At 32.9% G+C, this 18,944-nt stretch overlaps 1 protein-coding gene across 1 annotated transcript in view; it reads right to left on the bottom strand.

The window, feature by feature from the left end:
* The window catches only part of LOC105344080 (macrophage mannose receptor 1), a 50,680-nt gene that overhangs the window by 18,727 nt on the left and 13,009 nt on the right, over positions 1-18,944 (bottom strand). The window contains exons 4-26 of the mRNA XM_034469008.2: positions 10,824-10,931; positions 10,459-10,558; positions 10,007-10,222; positions 9,588-9,706; positions 9,112-9,241; positions 8,529-8,617; positions 7,924-8,043; positions 7,585-7,701; positions 7,001-7,183; positions 6,604-6,723; positions 6,129-6,245; positions 5,957-6,010; positions 5,687-5,863; positions 5,294-5,457; positions 4,545-4,661; positions 4,050-4,165; positions 3,535-3,680; positions 3,152-3,357; positions 2,633-2,751; positions 2,258-2,310; positions 1,836-1,988; positions 1,669-1,707; positions 1,217-1,383 (exon numbers count right to left, since the gene is read on the bottom strand). Coding sequence (XP_034324899.2) covers positions 1,217-1,383; positions 1,669-1,707; positions 1,836-1,988; positions 2,258-2,310; positions 2,633-2,751; positions 3,152-3,357; positions 3,535-3,680; positions 4,050-4,165; positions 4,545-4,661; positions 5,294-5,457; positions 5,687-5,863; positions 5,957-6,010; positions 6,129-6,245; positions 6,604-6,723; positions 7,001-7,183; positions 7,585-7,701; positions 7,924-8,043; positions 8,529-8,617; positions 9,112-9,241; positions 9,588-9,706; positions 10,007-10,222; positions 10,459-10,558; positions 10,824-10,931 — 2,930 coding nt within the window. The remainder of the gene's footprint in view (positions 1-1,216; positions 1,384-1,668; positions 1,708-1,835; positions 1,989-2,257; positions 2,311-2,632; positions 2,752-3,151; positions 3,358-3,534; positions 3,681-4,049; positions 4,166-4,544; positions 4,662-5,293; positions 5,458-5,686; positions 5,864-5,956; positions 6,011-6,128; positions 6,246-6,603; positions 6,724-7,000; positions 7,184-7,584; positions 7,702-7,923; positions 8,044-8,528; positions 8,618-9,111; positions 9,242-9,587; positions 9,707-10,006; positions 10,223-10,458; positions 10,559-10,823; positions 10,932-18,944) is intronic.

Raw genomic sequence — 18,944 nt, 5'->3', positions numbered from 1 at the left:
CTTGTTCTGTGCACCTGACTCCATGAAACATGATATGAGATTGTCTTAGTATTCCGAATTCTTTTAAAGGGGGGGGGGGGGTATTTAACAATCGGGTTCGTAATTCAACATAATTATTACACTCCAAGATGGAAACTATAGGAACATCACTGGGAACATTAGTCTGATCATCAGAGTTGAGAAATGACTACATGAAGTTTATGAGCATTAGATATGAAAAAACGTCATCATTGGGTAAACATTTGGTTGCTTACAATCTGCATAAGGTATTTTTTAAGCGTTGCATTAGTACTGCACAGCAACAAAGGTCATTCTTATCTGCTGAGGTAAAGAACCGCACCTGTTAAACGCTCACCATCTATACATCATAGTGCCAAATATTCATCTCTTTTCGGGATGGATTTTTTATACACTGATTTTAGGTGGGAAGTGCCTATGGTAATTACAAGAAAGAGTTATATAATATGTAATGAAATTATAAGTTTTTAAGAGATAACAAGAAAGTCTAATTAGATGGATTAAAAATGAAGAACCAAATAATAACTATTAATTGAGGATTAGAATCTGCATTTTATAGCAAACATGCACCTACAGTATTTTGGAAAATCAACACAATACATTCTCACATGCCTTTAAAAGATTAATATCAGATGAAAACATGAAATGTTTGTACAGTTCTTGATCCAATCAATTACTATGAGACAGAGTTTAATGTTATGTGCAAATTAAGGTGAAATAACAAAAGAAAATAATTTATTATGAGAAATCATGAGAAAAATATCTGTGATATATGGGAACATTTATCCTATGTGAAAAATCATGGGATATATCCCATTTTCTTTATTTTGTGGGATTTTTTGTCCTATATGGGAGAATTAATCCCACCTTTTAACAATTATGGGATTTTTTTCTCCCACATGGGACGATTTATCCCACAGTACTTTTTCTCCCATGGGATTTTGGTGGGGTTTGAGATGGGATGAAAAATCCCACCAAAATCCCATGGGATTTTGATATTTGAGAGACAATTATAAGAAAACTAGAGCAATGTGTACATTCATGCTGACATGATAGGATCAAAGTAAAATGTCCCACTAAGATATATAAACAAAAGTAAGCTATGTCCAACGGAAATGGTAGCGAAAAGCCCGGACCTTGTCATGTCCGGACTTAAATGTCGCACTGTTAATTCTTGTTTGTAGATTGGTAAAACAACCTTTTGAAGTGACAAGATGAATTCCAACTCCATATTGTTGTGGATGCTTGCTAATTCCGATCCGCGCATTTGACAGATTCTCTGAGCAGAAACGTACGACATTTTCGTTTCATTGATGGAATAACAAAACTTGTCGTGCAAGAAATATCCACTCTCGTTACATTTTTCTGAAGTTATCAGAATTTATTTGAAAATACAATCCACAAAAATAAATGTACAGATTAATAATGAAATGGGTGGGAACGTGTTGCGATCTCCCGATTTTCAATTCATTTTTTATATTGTCATCCCTATCTTAAAATATTTGTAATTATTCAATTATATATATTAATTATATTTATCAGAAAATATTTATCCTTTTTTAATTACATGTATACATCTATCTAGGGCTCAAGTTAACTGACATTTGATATTGGCTGGACGTTCTTAATGTTTAATGTTATACTTCATACCTTGTGTTTTGTTGTCAAGGTAACTCAGTACTGAAGATACTGGGGAAAAAAAGCACATCATCAAAAACAAACTAATTTGCAATAAAAATATTTTAAAACAAAAAAAGTTAAAATGCACTTGTTAAGCAATGTATAACAACTTGAGTCACCAAAAAACCCGGATGTACCTGACTGGACTTCGCATACATAAGGATAATGTAATATACAATTGTCTTTCTTGAACTTCCCATTTGATTGAAGCATTAATGCGCAATTCTGGATTCCACTTCCAGAATTTAATGGAGAAAATTGGTTTTCAGGACTGTCAGACCAATGCCAAACTTTAAAAGAAGGAAATACATTATAATCTAAACAGTGCTTTTTTGTATGAACAACAATAAGGGTGAACTTTGAAATATTTGTATCTGCATGAAAATAGGTTAAACTTTCTAATATACCGGTACATAATATTTGTTTAAAGATGAAAAGAAAAAATGTTTCGAAAAAACCTAAGAAATGTGATTATTTAATCAATAAGTAGTGTATATGCCTATGTAAAACTTAATTTCTTTATATTAACATTTTAAAATGTCATAACACATAAACATACCTTTAGTAGAGTCTCTTCTGTTATATCCAACCCACCAATCTGTTCTAATGATGCTTTAACAATTTAAAGAAAGAAATTTTGTCTCTTAATATTATTATCATATAAATTGATTAAAAAATCATGTGCAATTTTCAAAATCGTTTGTCAAATTGTTTCAATTTATTTTGCCATACAATGTTTTAGTGCTTTTTACATATGAATGAACATTTCTCTATAATTTAAAAAAAAAATCTAAACATAAAGTGTTAAATTCTCTGCATGATTAAATAAAAACTTAAGATCTATTTTGTACATTTAAAAAATATATTAACTTTCATTATATTCATCACAATTTGAAATACCAATGAATCTTCTTTTATAAGCAGGTTGACCTACCCTTTGAATGTATTGTAAACAAAATCGACATCTCTCTCATCTTGTATTGAAACCAGACGACCTCCTAAACTTCTGCAATGTTTTCGTGCTTTTGTCCATGGAAGTGTTTGTAAAAATTCCTAAAAAAAAATTTCATCATGCACCAAACTGACAACAAATTTTTTGTGATTGTATATCTTAATAAGGTTGATTTCAGTCCATCTCAATCATTTTTCAGTAAAAAAAAAAGGGCATTGTGGAAGAGAAAGCTAGAACAAGACACACGCGTACGGTAAGCTTAATTTAACAGATTTGGACTTTGTTTTACAAAAGGACCTACGATCAAATTGATAAATGATGATTGATTATCAGCTATCTTATGTTTCATCATAGAACCAGGAAAATATCATCAGAGATTGGAGAAAGTCTTACATCAATTATTTTGTGAACATTTCTTGCAATAGTAATCACTCCAAGATATTGTATAATGCTCTTTTATAAAAGGCAGTCCTCCTCGCATCAATATCTCCAATTCCTTACCTTATAACAGTTGTTGTTATGCTTGTACCAGCCATGAGGGCAGATAATTTCCTGTCTTGAGTTCGAGTTAAGGGTTATGGTGGAAGAATTAGGTAGGTACCCTGCACGCTGTTTCTCACATATAAAGTAATGCTTTTCCTGACAAAGACCTAGAGCCAATAGCAGCGATGTGTGCAAAAAGCCACATCTTCGTGTAGAATTAGTTGCTGTAAAGATATGCATAGTATTACGTGTATTTTCAATATTGTTATTTTTATTACTTCCTTATGTTTTTAACTAATTATGTATTAATTAACATTACATTAACAATATCTAGACATAATGTAATTGTTTTAATTGAAATTTTATATACCAACAATTTGACTGAATCATGGAGCATTTACCAAAATTCAAAAATGTTTGCCGTAACAATGGAGTTTTCCCACTTGACCAAGAACTTGTATTTTGGTTCGCACTGTACCCAATCCAGGCCCTCAAACCTACAGAGTACACGTTCCCAAGGTGACTGGCCAGAAAACTGGATACGTGTCTGTGTGAAAAGAAGAAAATGAACCAAAAAATGTTTTTGTTTGTTATAATACGTTTTGTTTTGCTGTTTTTTCATTTGATTCAAAACATTAACGACTTTATTACTCTGGTCAATAGACAACGTTACGGTTAATAATAAACTGGATATGCAACTTTGTCATGTGTAATACTTATCTTTGTAATAGATATCTTTCCCTGACAATTGATTATGTATTTGTTGAATAATCATAAAATCAAATGAAACAGTTCGTGGATATGAACACTTTGTTCAATTGATATGTTCATATAATTACAAAACAGATGAAAGTTGCAAAACCTTGAATTTACTATCGTTACATATAAAACAAAATATACATTAAGTATTACTTACAATGAACTGATCGTTGCTAGGCTACCTTTATTTGATTTACAAAACGTATTTGCACCATCCCACGTTTTAGGGGTGGCAAATACTTTATAACATAGGCCCTCATATCCAACGTAGTCCTTCATAGATATTGAAGATAAGTATAATAATATAATATAACAATAATTATGTATAATTTACCTTGCAATCATCTACTCCTCCCTAAATTAATTCCAAAATACATGAATTTTATTATGAATTATAAATATAACCTTAATCAGATATGTAAATACAGTAGCATACAAACATTAAGATGCCTTTACAATACGTATAATAAAAAAGTTATATTTATAACAGAAAATAATTTCTTTTGTCAATATACATAATAGGCAACTGTATTGTACTGTATATGTTAAATAATATAAGCACTCAATATCATTAATTTATGAATTAATCAGAATACATTTAAGAAAATTCAACATGTTTGCATCAGTAACGATACACTTTAGTCGTAATTACCCGGTCACACCCTTCTGAAAAAGGCAATTTATCTCCAGCCCCATTTCTTTGCTTTTTCATTTTACAAACATATCCAGGCATATAAGATTCACAAGCTTTATCAGCCCAAAGTCCATTCTAAAATTATAAAATTTCATATGTCACACAATGTTTGAATAGTTCAAAATAAATAATAATAATAATAATATTATAGTCTGTCCCAAGTTATTGCTTCCATCAATTTTTGATGATTTTTAACAAAAATGCACATACCTGTGAAAGAAATACAATTAAAATCGATGAAAGGGAATATATCCAAAATATCTTCATTGAACAATTATCCCTTTTCACTCATAAAATTTCACAGGAACGAAAACAATTTTTTTACGGAGATTTGTAATGGGAAATGTTTACATCTTTTCTCCATTCGGAATACACTCGGAATACATCGCGCAATTTTTTAACATTATCATCCGGGCTTATTAATGGCTGATGCAATGCAAAATCTCCGTACACTTTCAATTTTTGGATGTGTATTGAAACCTGAAGCGGTAATGGGGGCGTTTCAAAACAGATAATCTGGACATTTTTCATATTAGTGGATGAACGTAGTTTGAGCACAATGGTATTTACAATTATTGAAATATCAAGCAAAAAGTGGTGGAAGCAAAAACTCGGGACAGAGTATAGCTTACAATAATAAATGAGTGACAGTCAATCATCTTTGAAAAGTTAGGAAATCATTAATGAATTTAGGGGATACAACTCACATAAAAGCTTATATATGTACACCCTTGTTTGTAAGGGTTGAATCCCTGTGGTTCACTACTCTGCCATTTAACGTATGTGACGTCACTGTCGTCTGCCCATCGGAAAGTTTGATCCTTTCTATCGCGAAGACCAATCCAAAATCCATAATTGGCGGATACAGAATCTGACATAAGAAGAATAACATCTTATTTCTCATCACTTGAATTGTCTTTAAACACAAACTATTTTTAAATACCACTGATGTAAACTTCTTTTAAAAGAAATGAGAGGAAGCACGTGCTTTAGCTAGAGTAATATTACAATTTATTCCTTCTGAGAATGAAGATTTTCAATTTAAATACTATGAAAAGTACAGTCCTTCCCATTAGGAGATTAAAGTTTATAATTCCTACCTTCAGAAAGTTGACTGAACACCAGGTATTGTTCCACGCGATCTGAAATTGAGGCAAGATCTGCGCCTTGTCGGCGACATATGGTGTCTGCTTCGTCCCAGGTTGTTGTGTTTTTCTTAATCAAGAAGCAGTTGTCTTTGTATGGTACCCATCCATTTGGACAATATTCATCAACAACTAAATTAAAACATTTAGTTTTAAAACGACGTTCAACTCGTTTTAAAGAACATTTAAAAGTTAAACTATATTAAACAAAATAAAAACAGATACCTATTGTTTTTTGTATTTCATTTGATTCTGTCTCAGAATCCGATGTACCAATGCCTGCAGACAAAGGAAATATAATTTTTATAGTTTATTATCGACTAATAGGAATTACAACTCCATTGATTTCATTCGTGTTAAATATTGATAATGTTTGGGAATTGTTTTCTTCACTGACTTGATTTCTCGCAAATGCCTGGATGCAACTGCCCACATGGTCTGTCGGTCCATTTTGCATTAGATATAAACATGGCGACACAATCTTCGTCTCCGTCGATCACGTGGTCGGGCTCATCTATAAAAATAAAAATTAGATCTTATTACGGTAAAACACGGTTAAAGCAAATACGCTCAAAATGAATTGACGCTTACAGCGAAGTGATTCTTATTCCCCGAGACTTAATTACATATTGTAAACTTGACGGATATAACGAATTATGCTTATAACGAAGTAAAATCGCACGTCCCTGGCACTTCGTTATATGCGTGTTTTACTATTATTCAAATACTATTTTGACTGCTAAAAGAACAAAAATTATAATGGTCTTTTTATTCCTGAAACGGATAGTTTGTGTTACCATTATATTAAGACACGTTATACGCTTATTAGCTAGGTCCAATCTTTCTTTGCGCATTGGTTAAAATAACTATACCTGGAAACCAGTTGTAATAAACAAACGGTTCGCCGTCCGTCCATTGGTATCCAACCCCTTCTTCTCGACAGTTAGCTCCAATCCAGACAGAACCATCAGCCGCTTCAAACCTCAAAAGACCTAGTATAAAATATTAAACAATTTACATGTATCATCAACTTTAGCATTTATCAACGACTCGACATTTTTCTATTTATATTGTTGCTGTGTCTGAAGCACCGTTGCCTTGCATAGCATTGGTTAGATTGTAACTTTTGGATTCAACTGTGATACTTTTGTAGAGCTTGATATTAAAGCTAAATAATATTGCCCAAGAAAGTTTTAACAACAAAATCTTGGAATGAATTGTGTGATTTTGGAAAATTTGGAAAACATTCATTCAATCAATCTTAATTACCGGCAATAAAAGCTTGCTCTGCATTGTCGTCGATGCTTATAAGGTGTCCTCCCATTTGCTGACATTTGTATTCTGCAGATTCCCAAGTCAAAAGTTCGGTGATCAGGAAAAAGCACGAGGACTCCGAGCCGTCAGTCCAGTCAATCCATCCTTTACCACATGAAGACTGTCGGTCGTTCAGATCTTTTAAAAAGATATGGCTTAATCAACACCTAATGTTCATACTGTGGAATCATTTAAATTTGTAATCGAGGACATATTTTCGTGTATTGCGGGATATTTGGTTTTTCATAGGGATGTAATTTCGTTGATGCGTCAGTTTTCAGTTTTAGTAAGAAAACTTATTCTTTCAACATTTGTTTTCGTCGAGGATGTGAATTCGTGGGGAAGGGCTACCCACGAATTCTAATGATTCCACAGTATACCAACCATTGGTTTTGGTTTTGTGTGGGTATTTTTTACTTATAATATTAGTTCAAACGAAGTCAACCTTTATTTTTAAATTAGCTCTCCTTCTAAACGTTCTTACTAGTTAATACAGAAGACCGAACCAAACGGAAAGTAATATTGATTGATTTTCCAACCTTTATGTGCATCCATTTCCTTGTTGGCAATCCAGTTTCGCGATCCTACATCATAGCTACAGACCACACCAAAAGATGCCGAACACAAGTCGTCCGACAACCAGGTTCCGTTCCTATCTTTAATGCAAATGATATACATTCAATTAGTTTAAACTTCAGTTATCTTGTATTGTTTCTTTTTTTAAAAAAAGTTTGCACTCATCCAAGCAACTAGTATTTGTTTGTTGTGGATTTTTGGCGTTATTTGTTTGAATCCTTAGACTCAACTCGATATAGAGACAACTTTTATTTATTTATTTATTATTAAAATTTTCATTTCAGGAGAAATACAAGAATTACCTATATCCATGTAGGCACACTCTCCTAACGCGGCTGTGTTAGTTGACAGTTTTGTGTATAAGGCTGCCTTGTGTTTTGATGATTCCCAAGCCCAATATTTCTGTGCTGGGGCACTTTGGCCTATAATTTAAAGGCAATTATTCTCATCTACGACAGCGATCATTTTTTCTCGATTATGTTAGAGTATACTGTAAACGTACTACATTTGGCTGTGTATTCTATTTAGCGCTTTTGGCGGAACGCGGCTTCCGCTTAATCAAGTACATCGCTAAATGCCATACATACATAATAGTCACATTCAGGAAGACGCTACTTCAAATCTACGCCAACTTGTTCAGAAACTAATTCCCGCCAAATATCGTACACGCCAAATAAAATACGTTTACAGTATATAACGTTTACACTTTACAGTATATAACTGAAGTCTGGATTATGAGATTAATTCAAAATCATTTACAGTGTATGTATATAAATTTGGTTATCCGCTCTTTCCAACGATCTTATATCATTTACAACAAGTTGAATTTCATAAAAAAAAAAAAACCCAGCAACAACAAAAATCTAGATGTTCGCTTTAAAAATGATTATTATTTTGTCAATCTTACGTCTTAGATTCAGCCAAAATTTCCCGTCGTTCCCGATTCCAGATCGTTGCCGTTGTAAGAATGTTTGCATAAAATTTTGCTCTACATCACTGCAATACAATAAGATGTGTATATGCGATAATATAATCCATTCTTCATGAGATAGTCATGAATATTCATATCGTACTGAAAACGAGGCTAATGCCGTATCGAAGAACGCAAGCATGGCGATAAACAGGAGTATTATGTCTATGACGACGACTACAAGTCCAATGGAAAAAGTTTGACCTTTATTTACTACAAATTATTTTTTTGATCGACACCTTTCAGGCATAGCCTCAAAAATATAAAATACTGCTCAAAAGATATGGACGAGGTCAATGCTTTCAAAAGACTGAAAGACTAACAGCATACTCTCTCTCTCTCTCTCTCTCTCTCTCTCTCTCTCTCTCTCTCTCTCTCTCTCTCTCTCTCTCTCTCTCTCTCTCTCTCTCTCTGTGCTAAAATTGCAATATCCCAAAAAAAAGAAGTTTTTTTTTCATGAATATGTACATCTTCACTGAAAATAAATATTGATATTAGTGCCCATGGTTTATAGTAAGACCTTGTGATCTCCAGCAGAGTAGAATTCAGTGTTCTGCAATGGTCGCTCGCCTTCATCCACGTTGACTGCCAGTCGTCTAACATTTTATAACACTTGCTGATGTGGAAAAACCAGCCTCTTGGACATGTTCCTAAAACAAGAGGAAATTACCACTGAATATTATGTCGTCTGCTGTTTTAAACGATATACATTGTATATCATGTCTATTTTATTGGCGTGGTTTTTTTTTAACTATGTACACTTTACCTGTATCAAATTTGTTCGTATTACATGAAATTGTATTAGTTCATTCCTTTGATGAATTTTTATCAGTTCGTGAAGTGCATTTTCTTCACTATATCATTATCTATCGAAATTATATGATATCGGACCTCAGGTTGATTAGTATATAATATGACTTTGATAAAATTGCATTTTAAACAAATAAATGATAGTATTATAAATTGATAAATTCATAATGAAGTACATGTACTGACCGACAGGTTTACTGCAAACAACATCATTCAGATAGGAGCACTGAATGGGAAACCAATTTCCATGGTTAGTTACGTGTATATTGTCTGGATACTTTAGCATTACACACAAACCATCTTTTCTGAAATTCAAATAAAAAAATAATAATTAACAAACATGTGACTGTTATGACACCCACTATCTGTATCAATCGAATTATTTTTAATTTTACTACTGTTTAAAGTGGTTATTTACGCGTGGGGGGGGGGGGGATTTACACTATCATAGTTACACGGTACGCAGAAAACCGCAAAAAGTACCCTTTGTGCGTATGGTAAAAAAATCAAGTGGGACAAATTATGCATCCACATATTGTTTGACAAAAGATAAAGCGTACTTATTAACCACCACCGTAAATAACCACTTTTACAGTAATTTTTACCTTCGAGACCGTTGTAGTTTGTGCCAATAAAACTTAGTGATATTCAGTTCGACGTGTTCAGATGAATAATAATTTCTAGTGAAATACACAGAACCATCGTTGCTGATCCCTGTCCAAAAATTGGCTTTCTTTAGTTTGGCGAAATCATTGGCTTCTGTTTGAATCTCTAGGGAATCAATCACCGGGAGACTAGCATCTAACTCTCCACAGAGGTTTCTGGGGAAAGAGGTTTTTTTAACGCATTATTTTCAAAACGCAAATGTTTTGCGTCATATATAAAAATGTTTAATCATTGTAATTTACTCCCTAATTTTGCAGTTCAGTTAACAATAGCATGTATAATTCCTCTGCTTGTTCTGCTGCATTTGAAAAAAACAGCATAACTGTTTTTCGAAACTAATTTTACAAGCAACGATGGTGATTTTGCAAATAGATAGAATAAACTTTATTACATGGCGTCATTCCAGGACGCTTTGGTGCCGTTGATCAACCTATAACAGTTGCTTCCAAAGCGTTGCCAGCCGTTTTCTGTGTCACAGAGACCTACTCTCACTATATACAAGAAGAAAAACAAAAGAACAGATTCAAAACTTCATAGCAACTAAAATTTTGGCGATTTGCTATACGATATTTACTTTTTTAAGTGAATATCCATGACATAATTCAAGTGGAAGGTACGTGGCCCACGGTTTCTGATCTATCTTTGGAAATTTATTTTCTTTGCCTGAATTTTGTCTACATATGCATGTTAGGGACATATTTATTTTATTTATGAAAAATAAAATGCAGTGTATCAGGACATTAAAAACCAACTTACGGTCACATATTTTTCCAACGTAGTCTGTGGTACAGCGACACATGAAATCATCTTTGAGATCAATGCACGTAGCGCCATTTTTACACGGCTTGTATTGACACTGGGAAACTTTTGAAAACAAAGATTTTAAAACACTATAGCACGTAAGAAGAAAAAAATAGTAAACACAAATTCATAAGATAACTATTTCATATTATATAAATAGTGCTTGTTTGGGAGGGTAACAGTTGAAATTGACACCCCGAGACAACCGACGCGAAGCGGAGGTTGACAATGGTTTTCGAGGGGTGTCGATTTCAACTGTTATCCTTCCAAACAGGCACTGTTTATTTTATTATACTGAATGGCAATTTTAAAGAAAACTTAAATGCTTTTCTATAGAAATGACTTGAATTCTATTGCGAACCATACGCGCATCATTTACGCGCATGTAACAAGTCGTTTTGTTATACTTTCATGTTAAATACTGAAATCTGATTGGGTAAGACGCAGTTAATAATATTTTCTATTACCCTCAGCGTTAGCAACGCACTTAGCAACGGGTAACATTAAAAAAATTTACATGCGCGAAAATTATGCGCGTACGGTTCGCTGTAGAATTCACGTTATTCCTATGTAAAAGCAGTAAAATTTTCTTAAAAATTAAGACATTCAGTATAACAAAATAAATAGTGCCTGTTTGGGAGGATAACAGTTGAAATTAACACCCCTCGAAAATCATTTGACAATGGTTTTCTCGGGGTGTCAATTTCAACTGTTACCCTCCCAAACAGGCACTATTTATATAATGTTACCCGTTGCTAAGTGTGTTGCCAACGCTGAGGGTAATAGAACGGATTATCAACTGCGTCTAAACCAATCAGAGTTTAGTATTTAACATGAAAGTATAATAATCTAAAAATATTGCAGACATATGAATTTACATTTTTTTTAAAATCTAAATTTCAAAAGTGGACATATTCATATATCCTGCCGAATGCTGTATAGTGCTATTTCCCCCTTGCTATTCCCACCACCGAAAAAATGGCTAGTTAATGGTAGCCCCCCCCCCCCTCCCCAAGGAAAGGTGCTATATAGTGGCGTTTCTCCTTTTTGTCCAAGTTACGGAAAAGCCCACTTTATAAAAGATTGTCCCCCTTTCTTCCATTCTGGTCTTGTTTATGGCGGACCATTCGTGGTAATATTTCGAAATATCTAAAATATCATTGAATACTCATGATGAAGGAGAATCAATGCAAAGTTTCTCATGATAACTTCCTGATAAATCTTAATTTAATGTGTATCTTCTGAAGAAATGAAGGAGTTAAATATTGCAGGATATATTACCCTCCATCCATCAAAGACCATTTATTTAAGGTATAAACTGTTCAAATTGAGGATACCTGTAAAGTGCGAAACGAAATGGAAACGAAACGAAATGAACTGAAACGAAACGAAATCTAACGAAACGAAATCTACCAATTAAAAACGAAATGAAGCATACCATGCGAAATCAAATCGAAACGAAACGAAACAAGACGAAGAGAAATCTACATGCAGAAACAAAATGAAATCAAATCGAGCAAAATGATATAAAGTTCATTGTAATACATATACATGTATATGTGACCATTTCAATCTTAAAATACATCACATGTATATTAAAGTGTTTAATGGAAGTTTAGAAATAAATGATTATGTTTGTTCATTTCTAGACGTGCGCATTCGTATGTGTGGATACACTTCAAAAGTTATTGCCCACTTCTATGCTAGGCAAAAAAAAAAATTTTTAGACTCTAACTAAATATAAACATCAAGTTCCTATTATCACCTTTGATTATTTTTTAATATAATCCATTTGTAATCATGCTTGTAAACACAAACTTTAGAACCTGGCGATTCTTCTTTTGCTATTGTCTATTTTAAAGCCAAACTTTATAAGATCACGCACTTTTATAAACAGTAACATAAAAGCGGAGGCTTTGTATTTTTTTTTTTTAGAAATAACATGGTAAATTGCAACTGGCCCTCGGCCGTTTGAGATAAACTGAGTTGTCACACGTGCTTTCGCTCATTAAGACAAACAGTATAAGCTGCTAACTGACAGACTGCCTAATTAAGTTATCCAAAACGCGATTTTTATTTTTTTTTAAACATTATGCCTTAAATCAAACAGTTAAGAACAGTGCGACATTTAAGTCCGGACATGACAAGGTCCGGGCTTTTCGCTACCATTTCCGTTGGACATAGCTTACTTTTGTTTATATATCTTAGTGGGACATTTTACTTTGATCCTATCATGTCAGCATGAATGTACACATTGCTCTAGTTTTCTTATAATTGTCTCTCAAATATCAAAATCCCATGGGATTTTGGTGGGATTTTTCATCCCATCTCAAACCCCACCAAAATCCCATGGGAGAAAAAGTACTGTGGGATAAATCGTCCCATGTGGGAGAAAAAAATCCCATAATTGTTAAAAGGTGGGATTAATTCTCCCATATAGGACAAAAAATCCCACAAAATAAAGAAAATGGGATATATCCCATGATTTTTCACATAGGATAAATGTTCCCATATATCACAGATATTTTTCTCATGATTTCTCATAATAAATTATTTTCTTTTGTTATTTCACCTTAATTTGCACATAACATTAAACTCTGTCTCATAGTAATTGATTGGATCAAGAACTGTACAAACATTTCATGTTTTCATCTGATATTAATCTTTTAAAGGCATGTGAGAATGTATTGTGTTGATTTTCCAAAATACTGTAGGTGCATGTTTGCTATAAAATGCAGATTCTAATCCTCAATTAATAGTTATTATTTGGTTCTTCATTTTTAATCCATCTAATTAGACTTTCTTGTTATCTCTTAAAAACTTATAATTTCATTACATATTATATAACTCTTTCTTGTAATTACCATAGGCACTTCCCACCTAAAATCAGTGTATAAAAAATCCATCCCGAAAAGAGATGAATATTTGGCACTATGATGTATAGATGGTGAGCGTTTAACAGGTGCGGTTCTTTACCTCAGCAGATAAGAATGACCTTTGTTGCTGTGCAGTACTAATGCAACGCTTAAAAAATACCTTATGCAGATTGTAAGCAACCAAATGTTTACCCAATGATGACGTTTTTTCATATCTAATGCTCATAAACTTCATGTAGTCATTTCTCAACTCTGATGATCAGACTAATGTTCCCAGTGATGTTCCTATAGTTTCCATCTTGGAGTGTAATAATTATGTTGAATTACGAACCCGATTGTTAAATACCCCCCCCCCCCCTTTAAAAGAATTCGGAATACTAAGACAATCTCATATCATGTTTCATGGAGTCAGGTGCACAGAACAAGAACCACATCACCACATCGTCAATAACGGCGATTGTCTACGCCGCATTGTTACCCATTGAACGGATTTTTTTTAAATAAAAGAGAGTAAAATATAACATTTGGGAAAAAAATGTTTTATATTGACTTCAAAATCATGCTAAAATAACTGTATCAAGTTTTGTAGTTTAATTAAGTCATTAAAGTGAGACTGTTTGGGGGTTTTTTTTTTCAATGTGATTGTTGTTGTTTTGATACATGTAAGAAGGTAACAAGACTTCAAATTGTCGCTAAGTTTAATAAATTTCACAAACGCTATTTCTATAGGTTGGTTGCACCGAGCTCAGCTTGAGCGAGTTTCTGTACTTGTGTATATTACCTGCAAACAGTAGATCAAATAAGTGTATTTTAAAAATACATGCACATACATAGTACAGAAGACCAAAGGTGGCAATGTTGCAAACATCAACCCGTAATTACTTCGCTGGTCTGACGACAATGGTATCATAAGCGATGCGCAGTTTGGGTTTAAGCCAGGTCATAGTACCACAGATGCCATTTTTGCACTTACTAGTTTAGTATCTTTATATTTGAAAAAGAAAAAGAAATTATATTGTTGTTTTGTTGATTACAGAAAAGCGTTTGATAGTGTGAATAGAAACAAGTTATTATACAAACTTGCTACAAATGGAGTCACGGGAAAGTTGTTAAGTATTATTAAGCATATTTATTGTGAGTTAAAATCATGTGTCAGATATAAGTCTGAACTGTCAAATTATTTTTCGTCAACAACTGGACTTATGCAAGGAGAGGCTTTGTCGCCTTTTCTTTTTTCATTATATATTAATGATTTTGAAATGGATCTTATTCGAAGTTGTTGTGAACCTGTTGACTTCAGAGACCTTTCGCTTTTTCTTTTAATGTATGCTGATGATACTGTGTTAATAGCTAATTCAAGGGAGAGTCTACAGGGTATGTTGAATCAATTGTATCAATTTAGTAATGATTGGAATATTGGTGTGAACACAGATAAAACAAAAATAGTTGTTTTTCGACATGCGGGTAGAATGTGTAAAAATGATTTTTGGACCTATGACCAAAAGCATGTTGAGGTTGTTAATTGTTTCAATTATTTAGGAATCAATTTGAATTTTAATGGGAATTTTAATGTTACACAGAAAACAATTGCAATGCAGGGTAGGAAATGTATGTTTGGTATTCTAAAACTATGTAATGAAACTTATTTAAATATTGAGACTAAATTAAGCATTTTTGACACCTATGTATCTAGCGTTCTTAACTATGGCTCCGAGATATGGGGTTTTCATTCTGGTGATGAAATAGAACGAGTTCACACAAATTTTTGTAAAAGAATTTTGAAAGTTAAAAAATGTACGTCAAACTTTATGGTTTATTCAGAGTTAGGTCGTCTACCTATGAGTATTATACGTAAATTGCGTATCATTAAGTATTGGTTGAAATTGATTAAAACAGAAAATTGTATATTACGCAATGTATATGAGGAAATGGTCTCACAGTTGATACCAAATACATGGTGTTTTAATGTCAGAGAATTATTAGTATCTCTGGGTATGCATGAAGTCTGGCTTTCACAAAATGTGGCTAACACTAATGTTTTCTTAAAAATTGTAAAGCAGAGGTTGTCTGATTTTTTTATTCAGGAAAGAGACGCATTTTTCGAGTCATCCTCTAAATGTTTATTGTACAAGTATCTGCCTGACACTTTTTCGTTACAATTTTATTTGAGTAAAAATATTCCGGAAAACCTTGTTGTCCTTTTAACAAAATATAGACTGTCATCGCATATGCTTTTGGTAGAGCAAGGCCGTTATAATGGAACTGTCAGATCGATGCGTATCTGTAAATATTGTAATTTAGGTGAAGTCGAGGATGAATTCCATTTCATACTTATCTGTCCATTTTATAAAAGTCTACGGGTATTGTATTTAAAAAAATATTACTGGTCTCGTCCTTCAATGTTTAAGTTAGTTCAACTCCTTGCCATTCATAATCGCAAACAATTGTGCCATCTCGCAATGTTTCTGCGTGAGGCAGGTAAAAAACGGGATGTCGGATAACTAGTACATCCAACTGATGTATTATTACTATCACTATTATTATTAATATTACTATTATTATCATTATTATAATCATTTGATTTATTGATTTATAGGGTCTCTCCTCCTATGAATGTACATGTATGAATAATATTTTTTTAGAATATTGTTTAACGTCAATAGCGAACTGTTTGATTTTGATTGGATAGAGTGTAGCATTATATATTTATAATTATGTACATATGTTTCAACAGCTTATAATTCATTTGAATTTAGCCAATAAACAATACAATTATAAATTGCCAGACTGTCACCTTGATTAATATTCTTACCCCTCGGTGGTTCGTATTGTATATACATGTAATTATATCCCCGGATGTTTAAGACTTGTTACCTGTAATTAAATCCGCGATGTACGGTTCTAGGATAACACAAAAGTGAAATTTTTGTTTAAAATTCAATTTACTGGTTACAATATTATTTCCCTATTTATAAATTAAATTATAATTGAATTAATCATTTTCCAAATGTTTCATTTTTTGAAAAATCTCTCTCTCTCTCTCTCTCTCTCTCTCTCTCTCTCTCTCTCTCTCTCTCTCTCTCTCTAAAGTATACCAGGGACAAACGGTATCTAGACTACCTACATGTATAGTGCGGTCAATTTTTGATATAATGGAGATCTATGTGTAAAAACATCCTGAAAATTTTACTGCGGTCGCATAAGTACTTTTCGAGATATTTGGGGAAAACACGATTTCACACCTTCAGAACGATTTTTAATCAAGCCGATTTGGCGCGGGATGAACTGTGGCGTCACGGGGTCAACTACTATAATAATTATGAGAAACAAGAATATCGTATGATAACTGTTTGTTTTCTTGCGTTGCTTTTTCGATATCTGAACATTTTTTTTTTAATTTCCTTATCAACACTGAATGACTAAATATACTGTTGTTTGAGTTTAAACCCATATTTTATCGAACAAAAATGCCGAATTCGGAAACTTGTTAACGTTTGCTTCATGAATTTAGTCAAATAATTGTGACACATTTTGCATCACATGTGTATTCTATGTAGCAAATTGACAATCAATCAAGGCACTATTGTTATAAGAAACCTATTTTTAAAACATTTTTCGGATGTTTTTTCATGACATTAATAATGATATTGATAAATTTATATGTTTTGTAAAAGGTGACGTGGGGGTCTATTCCTCGTATGAGACATAAAATTCAGGCACGAAGCATCAGTCGGGGGGGGGGGGGGGCTTGCATTTACCATGTTTACATATAAAAAATTTAATTATCATGGAGCCTCCCCCCTCTCATTTTTGGGGGAGTATGTAAGTATTAATTAAGGAAATTAAGAGTGAAATTGAAGTAACAGATATATACCACACCAGCTCCCGCCCTCCCCCACGGATAAAGATATAGAAGATTTTCAATGTCCCCTTTATTTTTTTTTATTTTTTTTTGTTTGCTTGTCAAGATTTTTTGGATGAGTCTGCGATGTAATTTCAGGCAGGTAGCATCGTTTTTTAATTTGGGGGGGGGGGGTCAAAAACGATGCTACCTGCCCGAAATTACATCAATATTGCCCGATTATTCATTTTAATATCGATTTCGGACTTATAACAATCAAAATAGCATGCACATTTTAACAAACAATCGAGGTATTATTAACGGATCAAGGAGAAAGTCCAAGATGGCCGCATGATGAAGTGTGTCTCGTAACTTCTTTGAAAATACGATAATGGAATTTTATTTTACACTTATTTACATCCTTTGTCAAGATATGTTAAAGTTTCTTTCAGTTTTAATAATGATTCAGTGTCAGTATAACAATTTAATTAAGCTATTTGGAGTTAAATTGCTGACTATAGCGCTCGAAAGAAAGGTGTTCTTTATTGGACAAGAAATTAAGACCAGGGACGTAATTACTTCCGAAATTATTACTTCATTATTACTTGATTGCATTTTTTAAACAAGGTTTAAATTGCTGAATTGTGAGTTTTGTCATTTTTTAAAAGATAAGTAACAATTAAGGCATATTTTGAACATTAGTTTCTTTTTGATAGTCTCATGCATGATTCTTTTGACCACTGATTGACGGACTATACCCGTGTATTAGCTAATGAATGCTTATTTTACACAGTCTAATTTGATTTCTGTTTTAGCTGTCAATAATCGAGTAGCTAATTATACACAAATCAATTTACTAGTCTAGAGGTGTGAAACCTCCTCTTTGTTCACCAGACTCGTGTACCATGTGTATACATACCCCAGACACACACGTGTCTGGAGCAGTAGCTTCGTTAGTTTACCTGTGCCATCGTCTCAGGTCAATCGTGTGTGAAGGGAGATTATGTAATCAACAACTGAATAATGAACATCAATCTGCCCATGCAAGCATTTAAGATATCGTAATCATCGGTAAAAAAGCCGACGAGAATAGCCAAAATACTTTAAAAAGAAACTTGATTGTAACAAAATAATTACAGATACAAATTTCTAAAGCTACAATACTTTAAATAACTAGATACGTCAAAACATCAGAGCTATATCAATTTTTTAAATTTTTGACTGCAAAATCGAATTTATTTTGTAATGCTTTTTAAGGTAATTACTTCCTGTTGATCTCATAACCTCTCTTCCGCATGTTGAATAAGCAAATTAATAAAATAATGTTAAATATGTCGCCTTAATTATAGTTATATTATG

This window comes from Magallana gigas, chromosome 6 (genome assembly GCF_963853765.1).
Source record: "Magallana gigas chromosome 6, xbMagGiga1.1, whole genome shotgun sequence".
Taxonomy (NCBI): domain Eukaryota; kingdom Metazoa; phylum Mollusca; class Bivalvia; order Ostreida; family Ostreidae; genus Magallana; species Magallana gigas.
This window is presented reverse-complemented; position numbering and strand designations above follow the sequence as displayed.